This window comes from Talpa occidentalis, unplaced genomic scaffold (genome assembly GCF_014898055.3).
Source record: "Talpa occidentalis isolate TD23 unplaced genomic scaffold, MPIMG_talOcc4v2.1 talOcc4.12, whole genome shotgun sequence".
NCBI classification, from domain to species: Eukaryota; Metazoa; Chordata; class Mammalia; order Eulipotyphla; family Talpidae; genus Talpa; species Talpa occidentalis.
Genome location: NW_023601212.1, coordinates 90,938,052 through 90,959,777, shown reverse-complemented (window position 1 = coordinate 90,959,777; position 21,726 = coordinate 90,938,052). Strand labels below are relative to the sequence as shown.

The window sequence follows — 21,726 nt, the reverse complement described above, 5'->3', positions numbered from 1 at the left end:
TGGGGGATTTTCAACAGTTATTTCCCAGTTATTTTTCCACATGACTTTCTGTCTGTTCTCCTTGGACTGTAATGACACAAATACTACACATTTTGTATTGCCCCACAGGTCATTGAGGATCTTTGCAACTTTTCTCCAATCTTTTTTTCTTCTTTTGTCCAGACTAGGTCATTTATACTGATTGATCTGTCTTCACTGATTTCTTCCTCTGTTACCTCAATACAACTATCGAGCCATCAACTGAGTTTTTTTTAAAGCACAGTTTGACATGATCTCCACCTCCTGATTTGTCTTGTTTCTTTTAAAATAGCTTTATGAAATATAATGTACATGCCTATATTCACCCATTTAACATGTACATTTCAGTGGTTTTTAATATATTCATAGTTATGCAGTCATTACCACAGTTTTATAGCATTATCATCACCAATCTTTAGCCATTGCCCCACAATTTTTAAGCCCACCAGAGTGAAGAAAACACTATTTTCTGTCTCCATAGATTTGCTTATTACTTTATGTAATGTATAAATAAACCTTTTATGTAAGTTTTATACAAATGCAATGTGTAATCTTTTGTGACTGCCTTTTGACTTAGCATACTATTTTCGAGGTTCATACCTGTATCAGCACTTCATAGCTTTCATTGCTAAATAATATGCCATTGTATGGACATGTGGGTATTTCCACCTTTGTGCTATTATAAATCACATGCTGTGAACATTTATCTATAAGTTTTATGTAGCTAAGTTTTTATTTCTCTTGGGTATATAACAGGACTGGAATGAATAGGTCATAGACTAACTCTGTGTTTAGCTTTCTAAGGGACAGCCAGACTATTAGAGTGTTTAATATTCTGTTCAGCCCTGTATGAATGTTCCAACTTTTGCACATCTTTACCAGCACTTCTGAACACCTGTCTTTACTGTAGCCATCTCAGTGGTGTGTAGTGGTACCTCATTGTGATTTTGATTTGTACTTCCCTGGTGACCAATGATTTATTTTATATATGGCTTATGGTTCTTATTTAAAATTATAGTGATAATTTATAAAATATCAATTTTTTTGAATCCCAAATGTCCATTAAGTAATTGTGATACCAATATTTGAGAAACAGTGTTTTTAACTATATAGTATTCGGATAAGCTTTTGTCCATGTAAAATAGTGTCTCCCCTCTTAGAAGGGATTATGAGATATTTTTATTTAAGTGAACAATTTTGCCTTTCCACAGCTCATGGATTTTCTTCAGAAACTGAACTTGAGAGGTACATTGAATATGACAATAAAGCTCTTAAAGTGCTGGCTGTCGTCGTTTTTAACTCTGTCTTTAAAAATATAAATGACCCTCTGCCACTTCAGGTGAGGAAATTTTATTTAGAATTTTCTAAATTAATAGTGATTATACTTCTAGTTTGACATCATTAACCCTATTTTATAAATGAAAGAATTACCCTTCCCTAAATCAATTTCTTGTATACCATAGAGCAAGAATTTAAACCCAGGTCTAAATAACTTTAATGCCTGTGTTTTTAACCACTGCATTACGCTGTTAAAGGAAGACATGTATCTTCCAAATACAAAGTCCTAGATTCATGAGAAACTGATGAATCAAGCAATTTCTACAAAGAGTGGTGGTGAAATGAATAAGCTTCAAAGCAGATATATGTTCAGTAACAACCAAGCTTGGAAAAACCCTCTTTCTTTGGATGAACCACAGAATTTACCATAGGAGGTTTTTGATGCAGGTTTTGATGTTTTGATGCAGGTTTCTTTCACTGTGCAGAAGCTTTTTAGTTTGGAGTAGTTCCATTTGTGTTTTTGTTTTTAGCTTTTGTTCCCCTTGCTCTTGAAGTCAAGTTCCGAAACATATCTCTAAGGGCAATGACAAGGATTCTATCACTTAGATTTTTTTAGGTATGTTTTACATCTTTAATCCATTTTCAATTAATTTTGGCATATGGTGTTAGATATTGTGTAGTTTCATTCATTTGCGTGCAGCCGTCCAATCTTCTCAGCATCATTTATTGAAGAGACTTTCCTTGCTCCATTTTGTGCTCTTGACCTCTTTGTTATAAATTAGGTATCCACATATGTTAGGCTTTATTTGTGACTCTCAGTTCTGTTCAATTGATCTATGTGTTGTTTTTATTCCAGTACCATGAAGCTTTAACTACTGCAGCTTTGTAGTATAGTTTCAAGTTGGGGAGAATACCTCCACTTTTGTTCTTTGGTTCTTAGAAGTATTTTTGCTATTTGGAGTTTTTTGTAGTTCCAAACAAATTTCATAATTTTTTGTTCTGTTTCTGTGAAAACTGCTATTGGAATTTTCATGGGGATTGCGTTGAACCTGTATTTTGCTTTAAGTGCTGTCGCAATTTTAACTATGTTAATTCTTCCAACCCATGAGCATAAAAGATCTTTCCACTTCTTTGTGTCTTCTGGGATTTTGTCCAGCAATATTTTATAGATTTCCATGTACACATCTTTCATTTATTTAGTTAAATTTATTCTTGATGTTTAATTCTTTTGTAAATAGAATTGCTTTCTTGGTTTCTTTTTATGCTATTAGTTGTGTATAGACACAGAAGAGATTTTTTGTGTATTAATTTTGTTGTCTACTACTTCACTAAGGTTGTTTATTATATGTAATAAGTTTTTGTTGTAGTCTTAGGATTTTCTGTGTATCTTATCATGTTGTAATTATGGTAATTCTTCCAATACATGAGCATGGAATATTTTTTCATTTCTTTCTGTCTTCTTTTTCTTTCAAAATGTCCTGTAGTTTTTCATACAATTATAAATCAGAGACATACTGCAGGGGAGGAGGAGGGAGAGGGATAAAAGAGAGGGAGGGAGGAGCACAGGTGACTAAGGTGATGGTGCACAGGTGCATTGGTGAAAGAAACTCTATGGGGACTACACCTGAGGGGGTTGGGGGAAGCAAATATTGTTTAAAAATGAACAATGATGTAAAAAATAAAAAAATATATAAAAATTAATATAAAAAAATAGGGCCTCCCCAGTGGCACAGCAGGTTGAGCGCAGCGCTGTGAAGCTGCCTGCAGACTCTGCAGCGCCGGTTCGATTCCCCGCCAGCCAGGGAGATAACTCACATGGCAGGGCAAACCTCTCCTGTCTCGCCCGCTGCTCCCCTCAGCAGTGCACTTCAGTCCATCTGCCTGTTCTCCCTGCTCTGTCCTGGTGAATCCTCTCACCCTCCCTTGCCTTTAGCCTGTACCCCAGTTCTTGTATAAAAATAAATAAATCTTAAAAATAATAATAAAAAATAAAATTTTTAAAAATGTCCTATAGTTTTTGATGTATAGGTCTTATCTCCTTGGTTAAATTTATTCTTAGTATTTAAGTCTTTTTGATGCAGTTATAAATGGAGTTGTTTCTCCTAATTTCTCTCCGGGCTAGTTTATTGTTGCATATTCAAGCATAACAGATTTTTGTATATTCTATAGCCTGCCACTTTACTATATTCACTATTTCTAATAGTTTACTAGAGTTTGTGTCATCTGAAAAAATGATCATTTTCATTTTTCCTTCCAATTACCTTTTATTTCCTTTTCATGTTTTATGGCTCTTATTAGGACTTCCAATATTATGTTAAATAATAGTGATAAGAATGGTCACTCTTTCCTTGTCCCTGGTTTTAGGGGAATGTTTTCAGTTTTTCACCATTAGCTTGTTTTGTACCCTAATATATGGTCCATATTTGAGAATGTTCCATGTGCACTTGAGAAGAATATGTATTTTGTTTACGCAGATCTGGGATCCCAAAGAGGTGGGATTACATTGTGACATGCACATGATACCAGATCTCCCGCAGTTTATCCACAGCAGCAGCCTGGCCCTCTGTGCCTCTCTCTATCCCCACTGATACAACAGCATCTTATCCACCATCCCCAAGTTGTCTCTGGTACCTAAAGTAGCTAGTAGTAACCAAAAATTGGAGCCATAGCACCACCTACTGAAAAAGAAAATGATAACCACTAATTACCATGTTGCTGATCAAACAAAAAGTGACAAATCATTTTTAAAAGATGATAGAGCTGCCAAATGCACAGGCAGTGAAATACACAGACACTTCAAGGTAATATGATACCATAAGGAGAAAATGAAAACTCTCCAGAATCCGTACTTAAAAGACATAGTAGATTATGACCTAGCCAACAGAGAATTCAAAATAGTTATCAAAAAGAAACTCAGAGATATAAGAAAAAACAGAAAATAAATTCAGAGAGAACAGGAATAAAATTAATTAGCAAAAGGAAGGGATTGTAGCTATAAATAAGAAATTAACAGCAATTCAGGATGTGAGAAACTCAACAATATCAAGAGTGCTATGAAAATAGAATAGGATATACTTCAAGGTACCTGTACAGATCCCGGTGGGGGGTGGGTGGGGGGGAGTGTGCCATGGGAAGTTGTACTCAAGAGTGCTTTCCCAAGTGCCCTCCTTAATGGGGTCCTGGTTAGCATGAAGTACCTCAGGCTCTGCCACCTTAAGGTTCTTCTGGGCCAGGGGCATGGGTCTGTTGATCATTTTTACTCTCCACTCTCCTGGGCCTTTGATCAGGTTGGTATTCCTGCCATCTGTATGCCAGAATGCCACCTCTGTGTGTCTCTTGCCACCCACCTTTCATCACTCAAATAGTGGATCTCACCAGCATCCTGAGGCAATGAGCAGATGAAGCATTACTATTGATCCGTTAGTTTTGGATTGACAAGGAGAAATGGAAGAAATGTCTTAGGTCACCATGATGCTGTTGTAATTCCAAATGTATTTCATTGTGTGACATTGAAACTTTTCATGTATTTATGGGCCATATGTATATTTAGTTATTATGAACTGGCTACATTTTGTGAGGACTTCAAATATGGATAGATTGGAGGACACATGTTGTACTTGGAGAATCATTTTTGACATCAGCAGAGTCTCATCTTTTAAATCACATGGTTTCCCATCTAGACTCAGATTTCCTTTATTTCTAGTATTTGCTTTTCAGGTTTGATTTTTAAACATAGCCTGTTTTCTATTGCTACTTCTAGGTAAATTATCATCTGCGTTTTCTTAGGATACAGAGGACTCTTTCATGGCCGGACAACATCGGCTGGAAAACATCCCTACTCTTTCCTATTCATTCTTCTCTAGGGCCCAGGAACCCAAACTTTCATGATGGAGGAAGTCCTGGTGAGCAGATTTTAAACAGACTTATTATCACAGTTGTATACTAACATATCACTTATATATATGAGAGGAAATCTCAGCAGAAAAATAGAAAACGGTAAAAAGATATAAAACACAAAGTCTGAAATTGGAAAATACAGGAAAGATTTAATAGCCAAGTGAACATGACAGAAGAAAAAGTAAGTGCACTTGGAAAAAATAAACTGCATTCAATCTGAAACCACCCCAAAAAAGTTTAAAATGGAGTTTCAATTAAATGTGGGGAAATACTAAATGCTATGCATGTTGTAATTAGAGTCATTGTGGAATAAGAGAGAAGAGGGCTGGGAAAAAAATAGGTAAGAAAATGACTTGGAGAGTCTTCATTTTTATTAAAGACAGCTATAGGTGGCCAGGGATGATACTTACATATCAGATAAAATATATTTCAAGACAAAGGACTATTCGGTCAGGAAAACACAGCAATTATGTATTCACTTAGTAACAGTGCTTCAGAATATATAAAGAAAAATTGACAGAATTAAAGGAAGTATTGGACAATTCCATAATCATAGGTAGCAATATTAATATTCTTCTTTTGGAAAATGATCGATGATCTAAAAAACTATAAAGATATAGGTAACATGAATAAACTTTTCAGTTTTCCTAAACTGATTGACATTTGTAGAATTGAATATTTTAACAGGATAGAATACACATTTTGTTAATTATGATTTCTTCACCAGGATTACTCTTATGCTGGATTGTTATGAAACAAATCTCACTGAAATTATAAAGACTGATTATACAGGGTATTTCTCTCTTATGACGATGTAATTGGAGATCAATAACAATAATATAACTAGAAATAATGTAAATATTTGGACAATAAACAACACATTTCTGAATAATCCATGAGTCAAAGAATCAAAAGAAGTTAGAAGATATTTTCAATTAAAAATTCTCTCACCCTTTCACGCTTCTGACTGTACCCAGTGCTTGTATAAATAAATATATCTTAAAAAAAAAGAAAAGAAAAAGGAAGAAAACAAGACATGTTAACATTTAAGAGTGAACTTTGGGGGCTATAGATAAAGCAATGCTCAGAAATAACTTCATAGTTTTAAATGTTCCTTTATTATTTAAATGTTCCTGAATTCCAACCTTAAGCAATTAGTAAAAGAAAAACAAATTAAGCCCCAAGCTGCCTTTTTACCTGATTTTATATAGTTACCTTGGTTTCCGCGAGGCAGTTTTCCTTGGGAGCCAATTCTGCGTTACTCACTGAAATATTTCTGTCTTCAATTTACATTTCCAAGTTTTTGTCACTCTTTAATTCAACCTGCATTCTTTGGTAAATATAAATCACATTTCGGAAACCTACCACTTTTGTTAAATACATTTTATTTAGGGGAAATGTAAATCAGATTCAGCTGAAGTAGTATCCCTTACTTCTATATAAAAACTCATAGGTTCCCAGAGTCATTATGTTAAGTTGGCCTTGACACTGTTAGAGACTTGTCCAGATTTAGTGATAAGATGGAAGGAATGTAAAGAGACCAATCAAGGATTCAACCAAGGAACATTTATTGTATATCACACAACAGGAGAGGGGCGACAACTGCCGTAAACCTCACTGTCTCCCTGAGAGTGGCAGAAGTCCTGGTTTGATGGGTTTAATCACTAATGCAGAGAAGCATAGTATTGGATAACCAAGGTCTTACCAGGTTAACTCAGTAACAAGAACGTAAAGTAAGATTCCAAGAGCTCTGTAAAAATACAGTAGTAAATGTAGATTCTGTAGGTGACAAGCCATGGATTACTTTAGTTGCCTTATTCTTTGTGTGTCTGAATGGTTCCTTAGTCTGCTTTACTTGACAACGTTGGTTTTTTTCATGCAGGATACATCAGAGAAGGGTTCCTGGCTATACAGCATGCCTTAGATAAGGCCATCATGCTGTATCATCAGAAGAGCGCTAAAGATCTGTTCAATGGAATCAGTATCTCCTTACAGAGATTTCCACACCCAACTTATTCTCAGGATGTATTAATTTGGGCCATGAATTCTTTCCTCCCTTTGATGTTCATACTCATGTTCTCACCAACTGTACTTTCCATTATACGATCCATTGTGTCAGAAAGGGAAAAAAGATTGAAGGTAATCCAAATTATATTCTAATAACATTTCTGTAATTTTTAAGTCTGTGGACCTCTTTAATTGAGAATTGGATGATTTTGGCATATTAAGCATTATTGGGTAGTTGTTACAGCCCAGTAGCAGCAAGTCCAAATATAGAACAGGAAGAACAAATATGATGCCACTTAACAAAAGTTAGAGACCATTTCAAATTACGCAATGTACACAACTGAAATCACAAAATGGAGATTAGAGAACGGAGCTTTAAAAAAGTATAACTACAGAATATTTTCAAAAATTAATAGTAGACCCCAAGTCACAGGTTCACAAAGCTCAGAAACACAAAGCAGGATAAATACAACACACACACACTCACACACACACACACACACACACACGCCCTAGACATGGTAAGTTCAAACTGCTGGGAAGTAAAGACAGAGAAAAATCTCGAAGAAAAGCAGAAGGGAACAAAAAGACTCATTACCAACAAGGAACAAGCGTAAGAACAACTGACTTTTAACTCGGTGAATAAAGGTAATTCCTGGAATTACAGTGTAATAGAAAAACATCTTAATCCCAGTATTTCAAAGTTCAATTTGAAATGTTTTCCATTTTGGTCCAATGCTAAGTGTAGTAGTGAAAAACACTAGGTGTAGTGTTGAAAAATAATTTCCAAAGTCAAGAGAAATACATTGTAATGTCAGTGTTGCCCTTAACAACTGCATTTTGACCCCCACACTCAACTTTCTGAGTCTTGATTTTTCTTATTCATAAAGTGGAGGTGATAGTCCCCATTTATATTACAGGTTTCATGGGAATTTAATTAGAAAAATATATGTGAAAATACTATGAATCACTGATATTCATAATATTTTACTTCCTTTGCATATCTTACAGGAGTACCAGCTCATAATTGGACTTAGAAACTGGATGATCTGGGCTGCCCATTTCCTCACATTTTTCTTCTTTTATATCATTATCATCTTTTTGATATGTGTGCTATTCTTTGCCAAGGTGAGTATCTGATTTTGTACAATCCAATAGAAATACAAGTCCCATATGTAATACTAAATTTTTTTTTTGAACCTTGGATTTTTATTTTTTTTAAAGAATTATTTATTCATACAAGCACTGGGTACAGTCAGAAGCACAGGTGACAGAATTCACCAGAGCCAGAGTGGGGAACAGAACAGGCAGACTGACGAAGTACACTGCTGAGGGGAGCAGCGGGCGGCAGGCGAGGTCTGCACGCCATGTTGGACCCTCGCCCCGTGGCCGGGGATCGAACCAGTGTTGCAGAGGCTGTGGCACCTTCACAGCCCAGCGCTCAACCACTGCGCCACCAGGGAGGCCCAATACTAAATTTTAGTAGCAACTAGAAATTTTAAAAAGTAGAGGGAATTATCTTAATTAGCCCTTTCTCTGCAAAATAGTATTTCAGTGTGCAACCAGTGTAAAAATTGAGATATTTTACATTCTTTTTTGTACTCTTCAAACTCCAATGTGTGTTTTGTATTTTTAATACATCTCAGTTCATGCACTATATTTTTCATTAGAAATACTTGATCTGGGGCCTCCCCTGGTAGTGCAGCGGTTGAGCACTGGGTTGCGAGGCTGCCCGCAGCCTCTGCAGTGCCAGTTCGATTCCCCGGCCACCGGCGAGTGTCCCACAAAAAAAAAAAAAAGACGAAAAAAGAAAAAAAAAGAAAAAAAAATACTTGATCTGTATTTGACACTGCTTTCATTTTTTAAATTTCAGTTAAAAATTACTAAACTAAAACCAAAACTACAGTTTGTCATGCTAGCCACATTTCAGGTACCAATAGCTTCATGGTGTTAATAGCGGCTTATCAGACAGCTCCATGGATTGCAGCATGCTTTGAAAGAAAAAAGATCATGCTCAGCGAAATAAGCCAGAAAGAAAAAGAAAAATACCGGATGGTCTCACTCATAGCAGAAATTTAGGAAACTTAAGTAAGGGGCCAGATAAAATCTAATTATAATAAAGTAAAAATCAAAATCAACAAGCAACTATAAACCAGACACACACTACGGGGCGGGGGGTTGGGGAGGAGTAAGGGGAGGGGAGGGGGTATCATCAAAACAAGGGGGTGGGAATTGTATGGGGACTATAACCAAGATGAAAATGCATACATTGTGCAAAAATGAAAAATTATGTAAAAAAATGTATAAAATAAAAAAAAATTAAAGAATTTTAAAATTAAAAAAAAAAAAAAAGGAAATCACAGCGTGGACTTACTGGCCTCAGTTGCCAGGAGGATGAAATATGGCTTTTATTTTCTCCACTATGGCAATGCAGAGCCTGCTAAATATCTGAGCAGAACTTAAACCCTAGGAAGTGGTTTACTTTTTTTTCCCTAAACTTTTTTTTTAAGATTATTTATGCATACAAGAGCTTGGGTACAGGCCAGAGGCGTGGGGAGTGAGAGGACTCATCAGAGACCAAGTGGGGAACAGAACAGGCAGATTGACCGAAGTACACTGCTGAGGGGAGCAGCGGGTGAGTCAGGAGAGGTCTGCTACGCCATAAAGGCAGCTCCCTGGCAGACAGGGAACAAACTCATGCTGCAGAGGCTGCGGATAGCTTCATAGGTTGTGTCTTAACCCCTTGCGCCACCAGTGAGATCTTTCCATCTCACTGAGCTTCAGTCACTGAGCAGTGTGATCTATAATATTGGGGTCATCATTTTTTCTCCCTTGCCTTGTGTTTTTGTGACACTACTTACTATGTACCTTACATAATATAATTATTTTATTATAGATTTTCAGTGAGCCAATCTTTCGCTACAGTGACAGTAGTTTCATCTTTGTCTTTCTTATGTGTTATGCCACTGCTTCAATATTCTTTGGCTTTATGGTTAGCACATTCTTCAATAAAGGTGAGTCTAAGACTTCTCCTTTAACAGAATTTCTATTTTAACTGATCAAGATAGGATCATATATGGGAGTGACTTCTAGCAACTTCATATCTAGTCTTGGCTTATATTCTAACATAGAAGATGAATTGATTGCACACGAAATGGGAGGTAAAGAGAACACTGGGAATTAATATGTCCAGTGTATATGGGTGGACTTGAATCCCATTATTCCTGAAGTAGCAATCCTAACCAAAGCATGGGATTTGGTCAGGGCCTCGTCTTACCTGGTCATGAACTCCAGTTTTTACCTCCACAAAGCTGTAGTTACCAAAAGAACTACTCAGTTTCTCAGCTTATGTCGTCAGCTGGAAAATTTCCACATGGATAAAGTAGCCCCAAGGTACCTGTGTGTTTCTTTCATCCAACTCCTGCCACCAAATTTTGAGCTCTCTGCTGCAGTCAAGTGTTATTCTTATATTGTCAGTCAGCTGTTTTAATTATCCTTTTTGAGATCATTGGTCTAAAATATCTGGTCTCCCTTTACTGAGAGCAGAAGTCTCCTGTAAGGGAACAGAGGGGAGTTAAAGCAAGGGTAGGGAAATTTTATTACTGGCAAAAGAATTCATTAAGTATTTGTTTTCAAAAGGTCAATCAGGCATCTAGAGAGGATCCAAGCTGAAGTGCTAGAATTTATTAGAAATTCAGGTGCAATATTTAATGCTTGGTTTGGGGTGATAGTAGTGGGCATGTAGTGAAACTGATAGATTTTATGTTTTGAAGACAGTTGAAAGGATTTGATTATGGGCAAGATTATTATGTAGATAAACTAAATGTAGGAAGTGAAGGTAATTCAAAGGAGTGATATCAGCAAGATTATGGTTTAGAAATGTATACATCTTTTTATATGCCAGTAATACTCCATAAGGTGATTTTTTTTTTTTAAGGAAAATAATGGATAACTCATGTCATTGTAGTTTTACTTGGGCATATTTTTACTTCATCAATTTTAATTTATTTTGCATGTTGCTTCAAAATGGCCTTATATTTTCTTGACTTCTAGCACGTTTGGCTGTTTCTACTGGAAGCATCCTATATTTTGCCAGCTTTTATCCATTTAACTCTCTAACACAACGCTATGGAGAGATAACCCTCACCAAGAAGGTGGCTGCTTGTCTCAGCTCAAATGTTGCATTGTCACTGGGGATTAATCTTTGGCTCAAGTTGGAAATAAAAGGTAAGTATTTGCCTTCCACATATTATCTTTGATATTTGATTCCTAGAAAGGTGAGTTGAGACAGTGTGGGTGGATCAGTGGGTGAGGAGGTTAGAAAATGTTATAAAATAGTAGAGTACCTAACCTGAGATACTGTATGAACCCATACAAACTGAAGTATGACTGTTTATGTCTGGAAAATTGTACTGGTATCTTATCTATTAGAAACATACTTCTGGTTATTTTCCCTGCCTTAAAATCCTCATTCAGTTCTCTGCCATCCAGTGTCCCTTTCTGAAACTCATTGTCCTTCCTTAAATTTGGGAAGTTATGCATGGTCCGAATGTGACTTTTAAGATATGAAAAGCCTGTAGCACTTCTTCAGGCCCATTTATCTATATGCCTTTGCCAATACAAATGCCACCACCATACAGTGTTGGGTAATCCCATCTGAATATTTCTCCAGGGTTTCTCTAAAATAAAAACCTAGGATCAATGTACCTGTCCTCTACACCCAACATTACTCTTTTCTGACTTGGGGAGAGGTGATATTCTTCTTTTTCTTACTTTCTAGAATGGACTTCTTTTCCAAAGTGACATTTATACTGCTAACTTTCCAGGGTACACAATACCAGATAAACTACTAGATAAGTGACAGGCTAACTAATTCAGTCCTGTGAATTGAGGAGTATTTCAAATTTGTATACCTTTTATACTATTAAATTATTTCAGAGTCTAGTGAGAAGAAAGAAGAGTGAAGACACTGGTATAGCCTTCTCTACATATTTACAAACAAATTATACCTAAAAAAAGAGAATGACTTCTGAATGATAAAAAGATTGCTATCACATGCATCAAGAGGGAAGACACCATGAAAAGAGATAGGAAAAACTATAATTTAAGTTTTCAGCAACACGAGAGCAGTATAACCAAGAGAGGGGTGACTGCCATACCAAGCCTTTCCGTTGCTGTAGACTGAGGGGCTCACACTTGCTCATTGCAACTGAGGCCTATACTGGAGTAGGGTGTGGGAGAGTTGGTGGGCAGGGCAGAGAATATATCACTGGAGAATTACAGGATAAGCATTCAGAGGCTTGCAGCAGAAAAATGAATAGTTGGATTCACCATAGTAGGTATACCTGCAAAGGCAGCTACTGTACTATTGGATAGCAACAAGGCACCCTGATCTGGAAAGTGAAACACTTTACACTCCTTAAATAGAGAGCCTGAAGACAGTGGATGGACTGTCTTGGTGGCTGTCATTATACGGTCTGTATGAAGTGGTGATTGTCAGCTTGAACCTGTGGCTCCCAGATGACAACAGCTGGTCATAAAGGATAGTAGTTAGAACTTTGGTCAACAAGGCACTGAAAGTTCTGGAAAATGAAACAGACTTCCTGATCCAAGAGGCCCAAAAAAGTTCCAAACAGAAACACTATTATTAAATTGCTGACGCTAATGATAAGGAAAGGATACTGAAAAACATTGTCAATAAAGCTATGAATATTGAAACTGTACCAAGCATTTTTTCTTGACCATAATTCCATAAAGTTAGAAGCCAACTTAGAAAAAAATAGGAAATGACACAAATACATAGAGACTAAACAAAAAGCTGCTTAATAGCTATTGATTAAAGAAAGAATTAAAGCAGAAGGCAAAAAAAGACCATGATTGATGAAAACAAAGACACTACCTATTAGAATTTATAGAATGCAATCTTAATAGGGAAGACAGTTGCAATGGAGGCCCACATTATGAAGCAAGGAAAATCCCAAGTAAACAACTTAACATTATTCCTAAAACAACTTGACAAAGAGGACCAAATAAATCCTAAAGTTAGTAGAATGAAGGAAATAATAAAAACAAAAGCCAAAGGAAATGAAGTAGAAATCAAGAGGATACAAAAGATCAATGGAACTAGGAGTTGGTTCACTGGAAAACCACCTGGACAATTAACAAAATTGATAAACACTAGCTTGGCTATGAAAAAAGTGATAAAACTGCAATAAATAAAATTAGAAATGAAAGAGGAGAAACACAAAGGATCCTAAGTGATTACTACTATTAAATAACTATACACCAACAAATTGGATAACCATGAAAAAAATGGACTAATTTCTATCACAATATAGTTTACCAAGACTAGACCAGGAAAAAACAGAAGAGTTGCATAAACCAATCTCAGTCATGGAAATTGAAAGAGCGTTCAAAATCTTCATAGACTATGGTGACAGTTCAGGGGTGACTTGATTACACCTGAGAGGAGTAATCAAACATTATACAAAAATGAAAAATGTTGTAAAATAATATACATTTAAGTAAATATAGTTAATTAAAAATCTTCATAAAAGCAAAACCTAGGTAGGACCAGACAGCTTTTAAAGAACTTATACCCATCTTGCTCAAAATACATCACCCTGTATCAAAACCAGACAAAGACAGCACAAGAACAGAAAACTACAGACTAATATCCCTTATGAATTATGATGTGAAATCTTGAACAAAATACTAGTGAACTGAACTTAACAATATATTAAAGGATTATATGTGATGATCAAGTGAGATTTATCCCAGAGATGGAAGGCTTGTTTATTATATGTAAACCAACCATTTTTATTTACTATATCAACAAAAGGAATGATAAAAACTATATATCAATAAATGCAAAGAAAGGAAAGCACTTGATGAGATTCAGCACCCATTTATGAAACAAACTTTTAACAAAATGGGAACAGAAGGAGCCTATCTCAATATAATAAAGTCACAAAATATTATATCTAATAGTGAAAAGCTGAAAGCTTTCCCTTTGAAATCAAGGGAAGGTCACAAGGATGCTCTCTGTCATCACTTCTGTTTAATATTAGAAGTTTGAACTAGAACAATCACAGTAAGAAATAGAGTTCCAGAGTGGGGAAAAAAAAAAAGAAGAAGAAAACTAATGTTACTCATAGGTGACCTGATACTGTATGTGGAATACTCCACCAAAAACCTACTACAAACAAATTAATAGTGTCGTGTTACGGTATCAACATACAACAATCTGTAACACTTTTATATACAGAAAAAAAAGAATTAAGACAATGGTCCCATTCACCATTGTTTCAAAGAGAATGAAATACCTAAGGAATCAACCTAACTAAGGTGGTAAAGGATTTTTGCAAACTGAAATGAGAGATATAGAACAAGACATAAAAGTATAGAAAGATATTCCATGTTCATAGATAAGGAGAATCAATACAGGCAAAATGACTATTAATGAAATCACCATTTAAATTTCAATGATAATCTTCAAGAAAGTAGAACCAAAAATAATAAAATGTATGTGAAATTATAAAAGGTTCCAAATAACTAAAGCAGTCCTGGAGGGTTGGGGGGGAGAATTCTAAGGGGAAGGAAAAAAATCAAGAAAAATGTAGGCATCATGTTTCTGATTTTTATGCTATAAAGTAGTCATAATTAAAACAGCATGGTATGGGAATGAAAATATACACATGGATTAATGGAACAAAATCAAAGATCAAAAGTAAATCCATATCCATATATCAGTACCTAACCGATGATCATGGAGCCATCATGACCATGCAGTGGAGAAAGGAGAATCTCTCTATCAAATAGTGCTGAGAAAATTGGACATATTTATGCAAAAGAATGAAGTTGGAACACTCACTAACTCCATGCACAAAAATTAAAATGCATTAAAAACTTACAGATAAGACCCACAACAATGAAACACATAGAGAAAAATATTGGCAATACACAACATCCATAATAGAGATGTTTGTGGAGACTCAACCCTTATGGCAAAAAAAAAAAAAAAATTGGGATTACCTCAAAAAATTTTACATAGCAAAAGATTTTAAAAACATCCTACTAAATCAAGGAAAATAGCCATAAAATTTTATGCAAGTACTTAGATTCTGTGGTGACTTTCTTTTCCCCTTTCCATCAATACTATATCTTAGCAAAACTTATTTTTTTTCTTCGGTTTCATAGTCAGCTTCCATCTTTATTTTTCCAAATTTTTGTGACCTGATGATTATTTCAGTGGGAATTGAGCGTGAGGGAGAAGTGGAGGGACAGGATCTAATAGGTTTGATGCTTTCTTGACTTTTTGTTATTCATTTTTGTTTCAGTTACTGACTTTGTCAGTACACAAATTTTGTAGAATTTGAAGGAAGGAGGGAGGAAACCAGTGTGCTACATATGCCACCATTTTCTTGTGTGACCTACATACTAAGGGTATCAACATATAGATAATTCACAGTGGCAAAATTTCAACCTTTTTTTCCCTTGCCCTTTGAACCCTACTGTTGTCATCTGTGGTAAATATCTCCTTTTTTACTTCAGAAATTGGTGTTAAGTGGGAAAATCTTTGGACACCAGCCAGTCTTGAGGATAACCTTGTCTTTGGCTATTTGATGGGAATGCTTTTACTTGATGCTTTGTTGTATGGCCTTGTGACCTGGTTTATAGAAACTGTCTTTCCAGGGCAGTTTGGCATGCCCCAACCATGGTACTTTTTTCTTAAGGTGAGTTTTAATACTACTGTTATTGCAAGAGGTCCTTTTGGGTATTTCTAATATAATCAAACCAAAAGGTCAGGTTCAGGTCCATTTTTTCATCTATGTATCAACCCTACTGAAAATGCCAGCCATTTCTGGATATAACCTTCCACATAATGCAAATATAAAATATGTGCAGACAAGACATTGATAACCCCACACATTAAAAATTGTAATGCAACCTTTTTCACCTGAGTGATTCATAGTAAATTAAGTTGGAGGATAAAGAAACTTAAAAGTGTCTATTAAGTTGTGATGGTTTCTTAGATTCTAGTGAGTAGATAAATATTTTCATATCTGTGCTCTCAATACTTGCTTCCTTTCAATGGCTACACCTATTAAAGTAGGCAAACAGCTGCATCTTGTCCTCCATGCTCCCTTACCATTACCAGGTAGTATCTAGTACCAAGAAAATATTCCAACCCATTGTGATAAAATGCCCCGACTATGATCTCATTTTATAGTAATTCCAGCTTGTCCCTACTCTCGAACACTAGTATTTTAAGAGTGTCTGCTTCTAAACCTTGGAGATTCAAATCATACATTTTGTGCAGAATATGATCCCTGAAAGTATACTACAACCTTACCCACCTCACAAAGTTAGTCAAGCCAAAGATTTTCAGGTCCTTATAATGCCTCATTTATGTTTTCAAATTAAAAAATTTTATTAAACAGGAAAAATTACCATTTATTGAATCTAAATACAATGCTTACAGAGTTATTTATTTCACAACACAGTTTATAGTAAGTGATAAAATATATGGCAAAGTAGTATCTAGTTTTTACGATTAACTTAACAATAGTGATCCATTTTAATATAAGACTTTGGTGCCTTTATGAGTTGATTAACTGGTGACAAAATATTCCTAAGATCTTATAAGATTTACCTCTTGTCAGTGAGACTGGCTGTGTCCCAGACACCAGGGTTTGATATTTATACAGAAAAAATTATCCTCTGTCATCCAGTGTCTTTTGAGAAAATTTTCTATATAATCAAATTAAAATTTTAATGCAGATAAACTTCATATAAAATTAATCATTTTAAAATGGATGAATCAGTGGTGTTTAGTGTATTTGCAATATACATGCACACATCTACTTCCAAAACACTTTCATCATCCCAAAATTTTCCCCTATCCCAAGTCACTAACGAGCTTTATTTTGTTTGGATTTACCTATTCTGAATGTTTCTATCAATAGAATCATATATTATGTGAACATTGTGTCTGGCTTCTTTCATCAACATGTTTTTGAGGTTTATATTGTAGTATATATCAGAATTTATTTCATTCTTTTTGATTTATGTATATCAAGCAATTCCTTTATCCATTAATCTGTAGTTGGACATATAGGAGGACATGTTTTGGCTATTTGAAAGTGCTGCTATAAATATTTGTGTACAAGTGTCTGTTATTTCTATAATGCTATGATCTTAAGTAGTTTTGCCATATTTTAAATATTAACTTTTTAAATCTATGAACTTTCTATTTATTAATCCTTCTTTAATTTATTTCAACAAGGTTTCATATTTTTCAAGTGTCTTTCACCTCTTTCGCTAACTTTATTCCTAAGTATTTTACTCTTTCAGATACTATGGCAAATGGAATCATTAATTTTCTCTTTTTAATTCTTCTTTGCTGGTGCATTAAAACACAACTGATTTTTGCATGTTGATCTTGGACCTTACATCCCCGCTGAATTGGTTTATTAGCTCTAGTAGTGGGTGAGGGGGAGGAGGAACAAGAGACTTTCTGACTTTTTTGATTGCAGTATCATGTTATCTGCAAATATAGTTTTACTTTTCCCTTTCCAGTTTGGAAAGAAATTTTATTTCTTTTTCTTGCCCCATTGTTCTTACTAAAATTCCCAGTACAGTAGTGAATAGCTGAGATGAAAATAGGCACCCTCGTCGTGTTCCTGATTTTAGAGAAAAAGCATTCAGTTTTTCACCATTGAGTATGATATTAGCTGTGTTTTTTCTTTCATAAGCACCGTTTATAATTCTGAGAAAATTCTTTCCTGTTACTAGTTTTCTTAATATTTTTGTCATAAAACAATTTGGCAAAAGTTTCATTTACATCGATTAAAATAATTATGTGGCTTTTCCCCATTTGTTCTATTAATGTGGTGTATTGCATTGATTGATTTTCACATGGAGAACCAACAAGGCATTTCTGAGGTAAATCCTGCCTTGTCATGATGTATAATTCTTTTTTGGATGCTCTTGAATGTATTTTGTATTATGTTGAAGATTTTTGTATGTATATCCATAAAGGATATTTATCTTTTAGTTTGTTTCCTCATAATATCTTTGTCTGGTTTTAGGATGAGGGTAATTCTGGCTTTATAGAATTAGTTAGGAAATGTTCCTTTTACTTTTTGGAAGGCTTGGAGAAGAGCTGTTATTAATTCATGTTTAAATGTTTGCTAGAACATTTAAGTGAAGTCATCTGGCCGTGGACCTTTCTCCGTAGGGATGTCTGATCACTGATTCTATCACTTGGTTCAGAAGGTTATTCAGGTAAAGGGCTTCATTCTTTAATGCTCATTTGGTATTTGCATTTTCACTTTACTTCTAGTACTCATACTGGTTTGGAAAACCAACAGTTAAAGTGGAAAAAGAAGAAGTGACACACCATAGGAGCACTAAAAACAAGTATTTTGAGACTGAACCTACTAATTTGGTGATAGGTATCCAGATGGAACATTTGCACAAGGTATTGTTTCAAAGGTCTCTTTTTCCTGCAAGCACTGAAAGTCACATACTGTGCTATGGAGTTGTTTGTAACTGGGAATTCCAAGAAAATAATTGAGCTGCTTAATAATGAGTTACCCATAATCAATAAAGTACTATGTGTTATATAGAACATATAAATATTAGATATATCTTTACAAATATAGTCTTTTTTTTTTACTTTTTTTACTTTTTTTTTTTTAATAGAGGCATGTTTTTATTTATTTATTTGTTTGTTTGTTTGTTTTGTTTATACATGCACTGGGTACAGTCAGAAGCATGGGAGGGTGAGAGAATTCACCAGAGCCAGAGCGGGGAGCAGAGCAGGCAGAAGGACCGAAGTACACTGCTGAGGGGAGCAGCGGGCGGCAGGAGAGGTCTGCGCGCCATGTGGGACCCTCCTCCGGTGGCCGGTGGCCGGGGAGCAGCCGAGGATCGAACCTGCGCCGCAGAGGCCGCGGGCAGCTTCGCAACCCAGCGCTCAACCGCTGCGCCACCGGGGAGGCCCTACAAATATAGTCTTACTTGCTCCATTAATTATGTTTACTTTTAATCTCCTCTCATGGAGGAGATGATTGTTTCTTATTTTTAAGCAAACTTTTAAAAATATAGAAACCATTATTAACTGGCCATTGAAAAATATAATGGGCGCGTATTTGAGTGTGACAGCATTCGCTTGTAATCTCAAGCAATCCCAGGCACGCTCATGTGAATCACTAGAGTTGTGGATGAAATCATTGGTTCACCTTTTCTGAGCATTGGTGGAAACTTCTGTGAGCTTTCTTGGCCCTTGCTAAAGTTATAGAAGCCCATAATCTCTACATAATACACTTCATACATAGGCTAGAGAGAGATTTCAGTTTCCTTTATCAAATGTAGGTATACATACCATTGTGACGTCACACTTATTTTGACTAATGTACAAATTCAATTCACCTACAAGTATTGTCCCTTATTCATAACATCATCGTTCTTTACAACATGAATTTGATCTTGTTTCTTCTGTGGATGGAGAACATGGTGTTCACCTTACATAAGTGATAGTGACAAACTCCAAGTTTTTCTTTTATCTCACAGGAATTCGGTGACAAGGTAGCAGTAAACAACATGTCTTTGAATTTATATAAAGGACAGATCTCTATTCTTCTAGGACAAAATGGGGCTGGAAAGACTACAATCATATCTATCCTCACAGGTAAATATTTAGCTCTCTCCAGAGCAGAGGGCGGATTCCTTTAAGACTGTAAACCAATCAGTAATATTATCTCAGTTTTTTAAAGAATACATATTTTAATAGGATAAATGATTTATCAGGCTGAAATGGTTTTATAGTCTTTTTATATATTATCAAATACTTTCCCACAAAATCTGGACTGGTTGTTATTGATACTTAAATTTCTGAGGAAAAAGTTAAATATACTAGATCTTTATGTTTTTCATAGCATCTACAAAATATAGCTGTATTTTATTGTTTACAAATATAGTAACTGGTTAATTGCAGTGCTAATATGCTGGAATATAGCAAATTATTTGAATGCTTTTATTACCATATTATCCATATCCCTTGTAGAAAAATTAGTATTTATAACAAAAAGACAAGGAAATTAAAAGATAGCTATTCCCACCACCTACATTTGATATTTTCCTGAACTATTCTTCTTTAGGACATGGTGCCAGTGCTTTGGAGTAATTCACAAGTAGACTGAATTTGAGATGCTGATCTGCAATATTTTACATTATGAAAATTCTTTCACAAAGTGTCAGTCTTCTGCTTACTTGCAGGCCATTACCCACCTACCAGAGGAGAGGCCTATATTAATGGATATGACGTCTCAAAGAACATGATTGAGATTCAGAGAAACTTGGGCTTCTGCCCACAATCTGACTTGCTGTTTAATGATTTGACACTATCAGAACACCTTTTTTTCTACTCTGTGGTGAGTGAGAGAATTTTTTAATTATTTGGTAAATTTAACATTTTTGTTTAGTGTATACAGATCTATTAATTTTACATATTTAACCAACACCACAGGCAGGATAAGGAATAATTTTATTATCCCCCAAATATTCCCTCATGCTATTCCTTTGTAGTCATCTCTCTTCTTACCTGGTAGTAACCACTAGTCTGTCCTTCATTAATATTGTGTTGATTTGTTGAAAGTGTCCTATAAATGTAATCACATGGTATGTAACCCTTTTGAGAGTAGCTAGTTTCACTGCGCATAATAACATGCTGTTGAATGATAAGTGGTGTGTTTCTTTTCATTGCTCAGTTTGTTTGAATGCCCCAAAGTATGCCAAGTGAAGGATATTTAGGTTATTTTTATGCTGGGTGATTATGACTAATATGATCTGAATTTCATGGACACTTTTCTGGTGTGTAAATATAAGTTTTCACTTTTTTCAGAGTAAGATTACTGGATCATATCAAGTATTTGACTTTATAAGAAACTGCCAGACATTTTTCCAGAGCAGCTGTTACCTTTCTGCACCACCCCCCACCCCCACAACCAGCAATGTCTGAGAATCCAGTTGCTCCACCATCTTTGCAGTTGATGTCCAGTAGTGTGTCCTCCATGTTTTCTTTTAAGTGCTTTATGGTATCAGTTCTTACATTCAGTCTTTAAACCACTTTGATTAATTTCTGCATATGGAGTTAAGTTTGGAGCTAGTTTCACAGCTTTGCGTGTGGCTACCCATGTTTCCCAACATTTGTTAAAGAGATTTTCTTTTCTCCATTGTATGACTGTGGCTTCTTTGTGAAAGACGAACTGTCCATATCTCTGGGATTTCGATTTTTGATTTCTGGGATTTCGATTCTGTTTCATTGGTCTCGCTTCCATCCTTATTCCAATACCATACTTCTGACTGTTGTGTAGTATAGTTTGAAGTCAGGAAGCATGGTAACTCCATTTTTCTTATTTTATCTCAAGATTGCTTTGGTTATTTTGGACCTTATGTGGTCATATACAAATTTTATAATGGTTTGTTCTCTTTCCCTGAAAAAGAACATTATTGTGATTT

The 21,726-nt window shown here is 35.3% G+C and overlaps 1 protein-coding gene across 8 annotated transcripts in view; it reads left to right on the top strand.

The window, feature by feature from the left end:
* Window positions 1–21,726, top strand: part of LOC119241848 (phospholipid-transporting ATPase ABCA3-like) — a 67,362-nt gene that overhangs the window by 4,663 nt on the left and 40,973 nt on the right. For all 8 annotated transcript variants that reach the window (XM_037507447.2, XM_037507446.2, XM_037507448.2 and 5 more), the window contains 10 exons: window positions 1,230–1,357; window positions 5,057–5,198; window positions 7,076–7,332; window positions 8,212–8,328; window positions 10,097–10,214; window positions 11,254–11,427; window positions 15,754–15,935; window positions 18,548–18,685; window positions 19,780–19,897; window positions 20,485–20,639. In XM_037507447.2, the coding sequence (XP_037363344.1) occupies window positions 1,230–1,357; window positions 5,057–5,198; window positions 7,076–7,332; window positions 8,212–8,328; window positions 10,097–10,214; window positions 11,254–11,427; window positions 15,754–15,935; window positions 18,548–18,685; window positions 19,780–19,897; window positions 20,485–20,639 (1,529 nt within the window). The remainder of the gene's footprint in view (window positions 1–1,229; window positions 1,358–5,056; window positions 5,199–7,075; window positions 7,333–8,211; window positions 8,329–10,096; window positions 10,215–11,253; window positions 11,428–15,753; window positions 15,936–18,547; window positions 18,686–19,779; window positions 19,898–20,484; window positions 20,640–21,726) is intronic.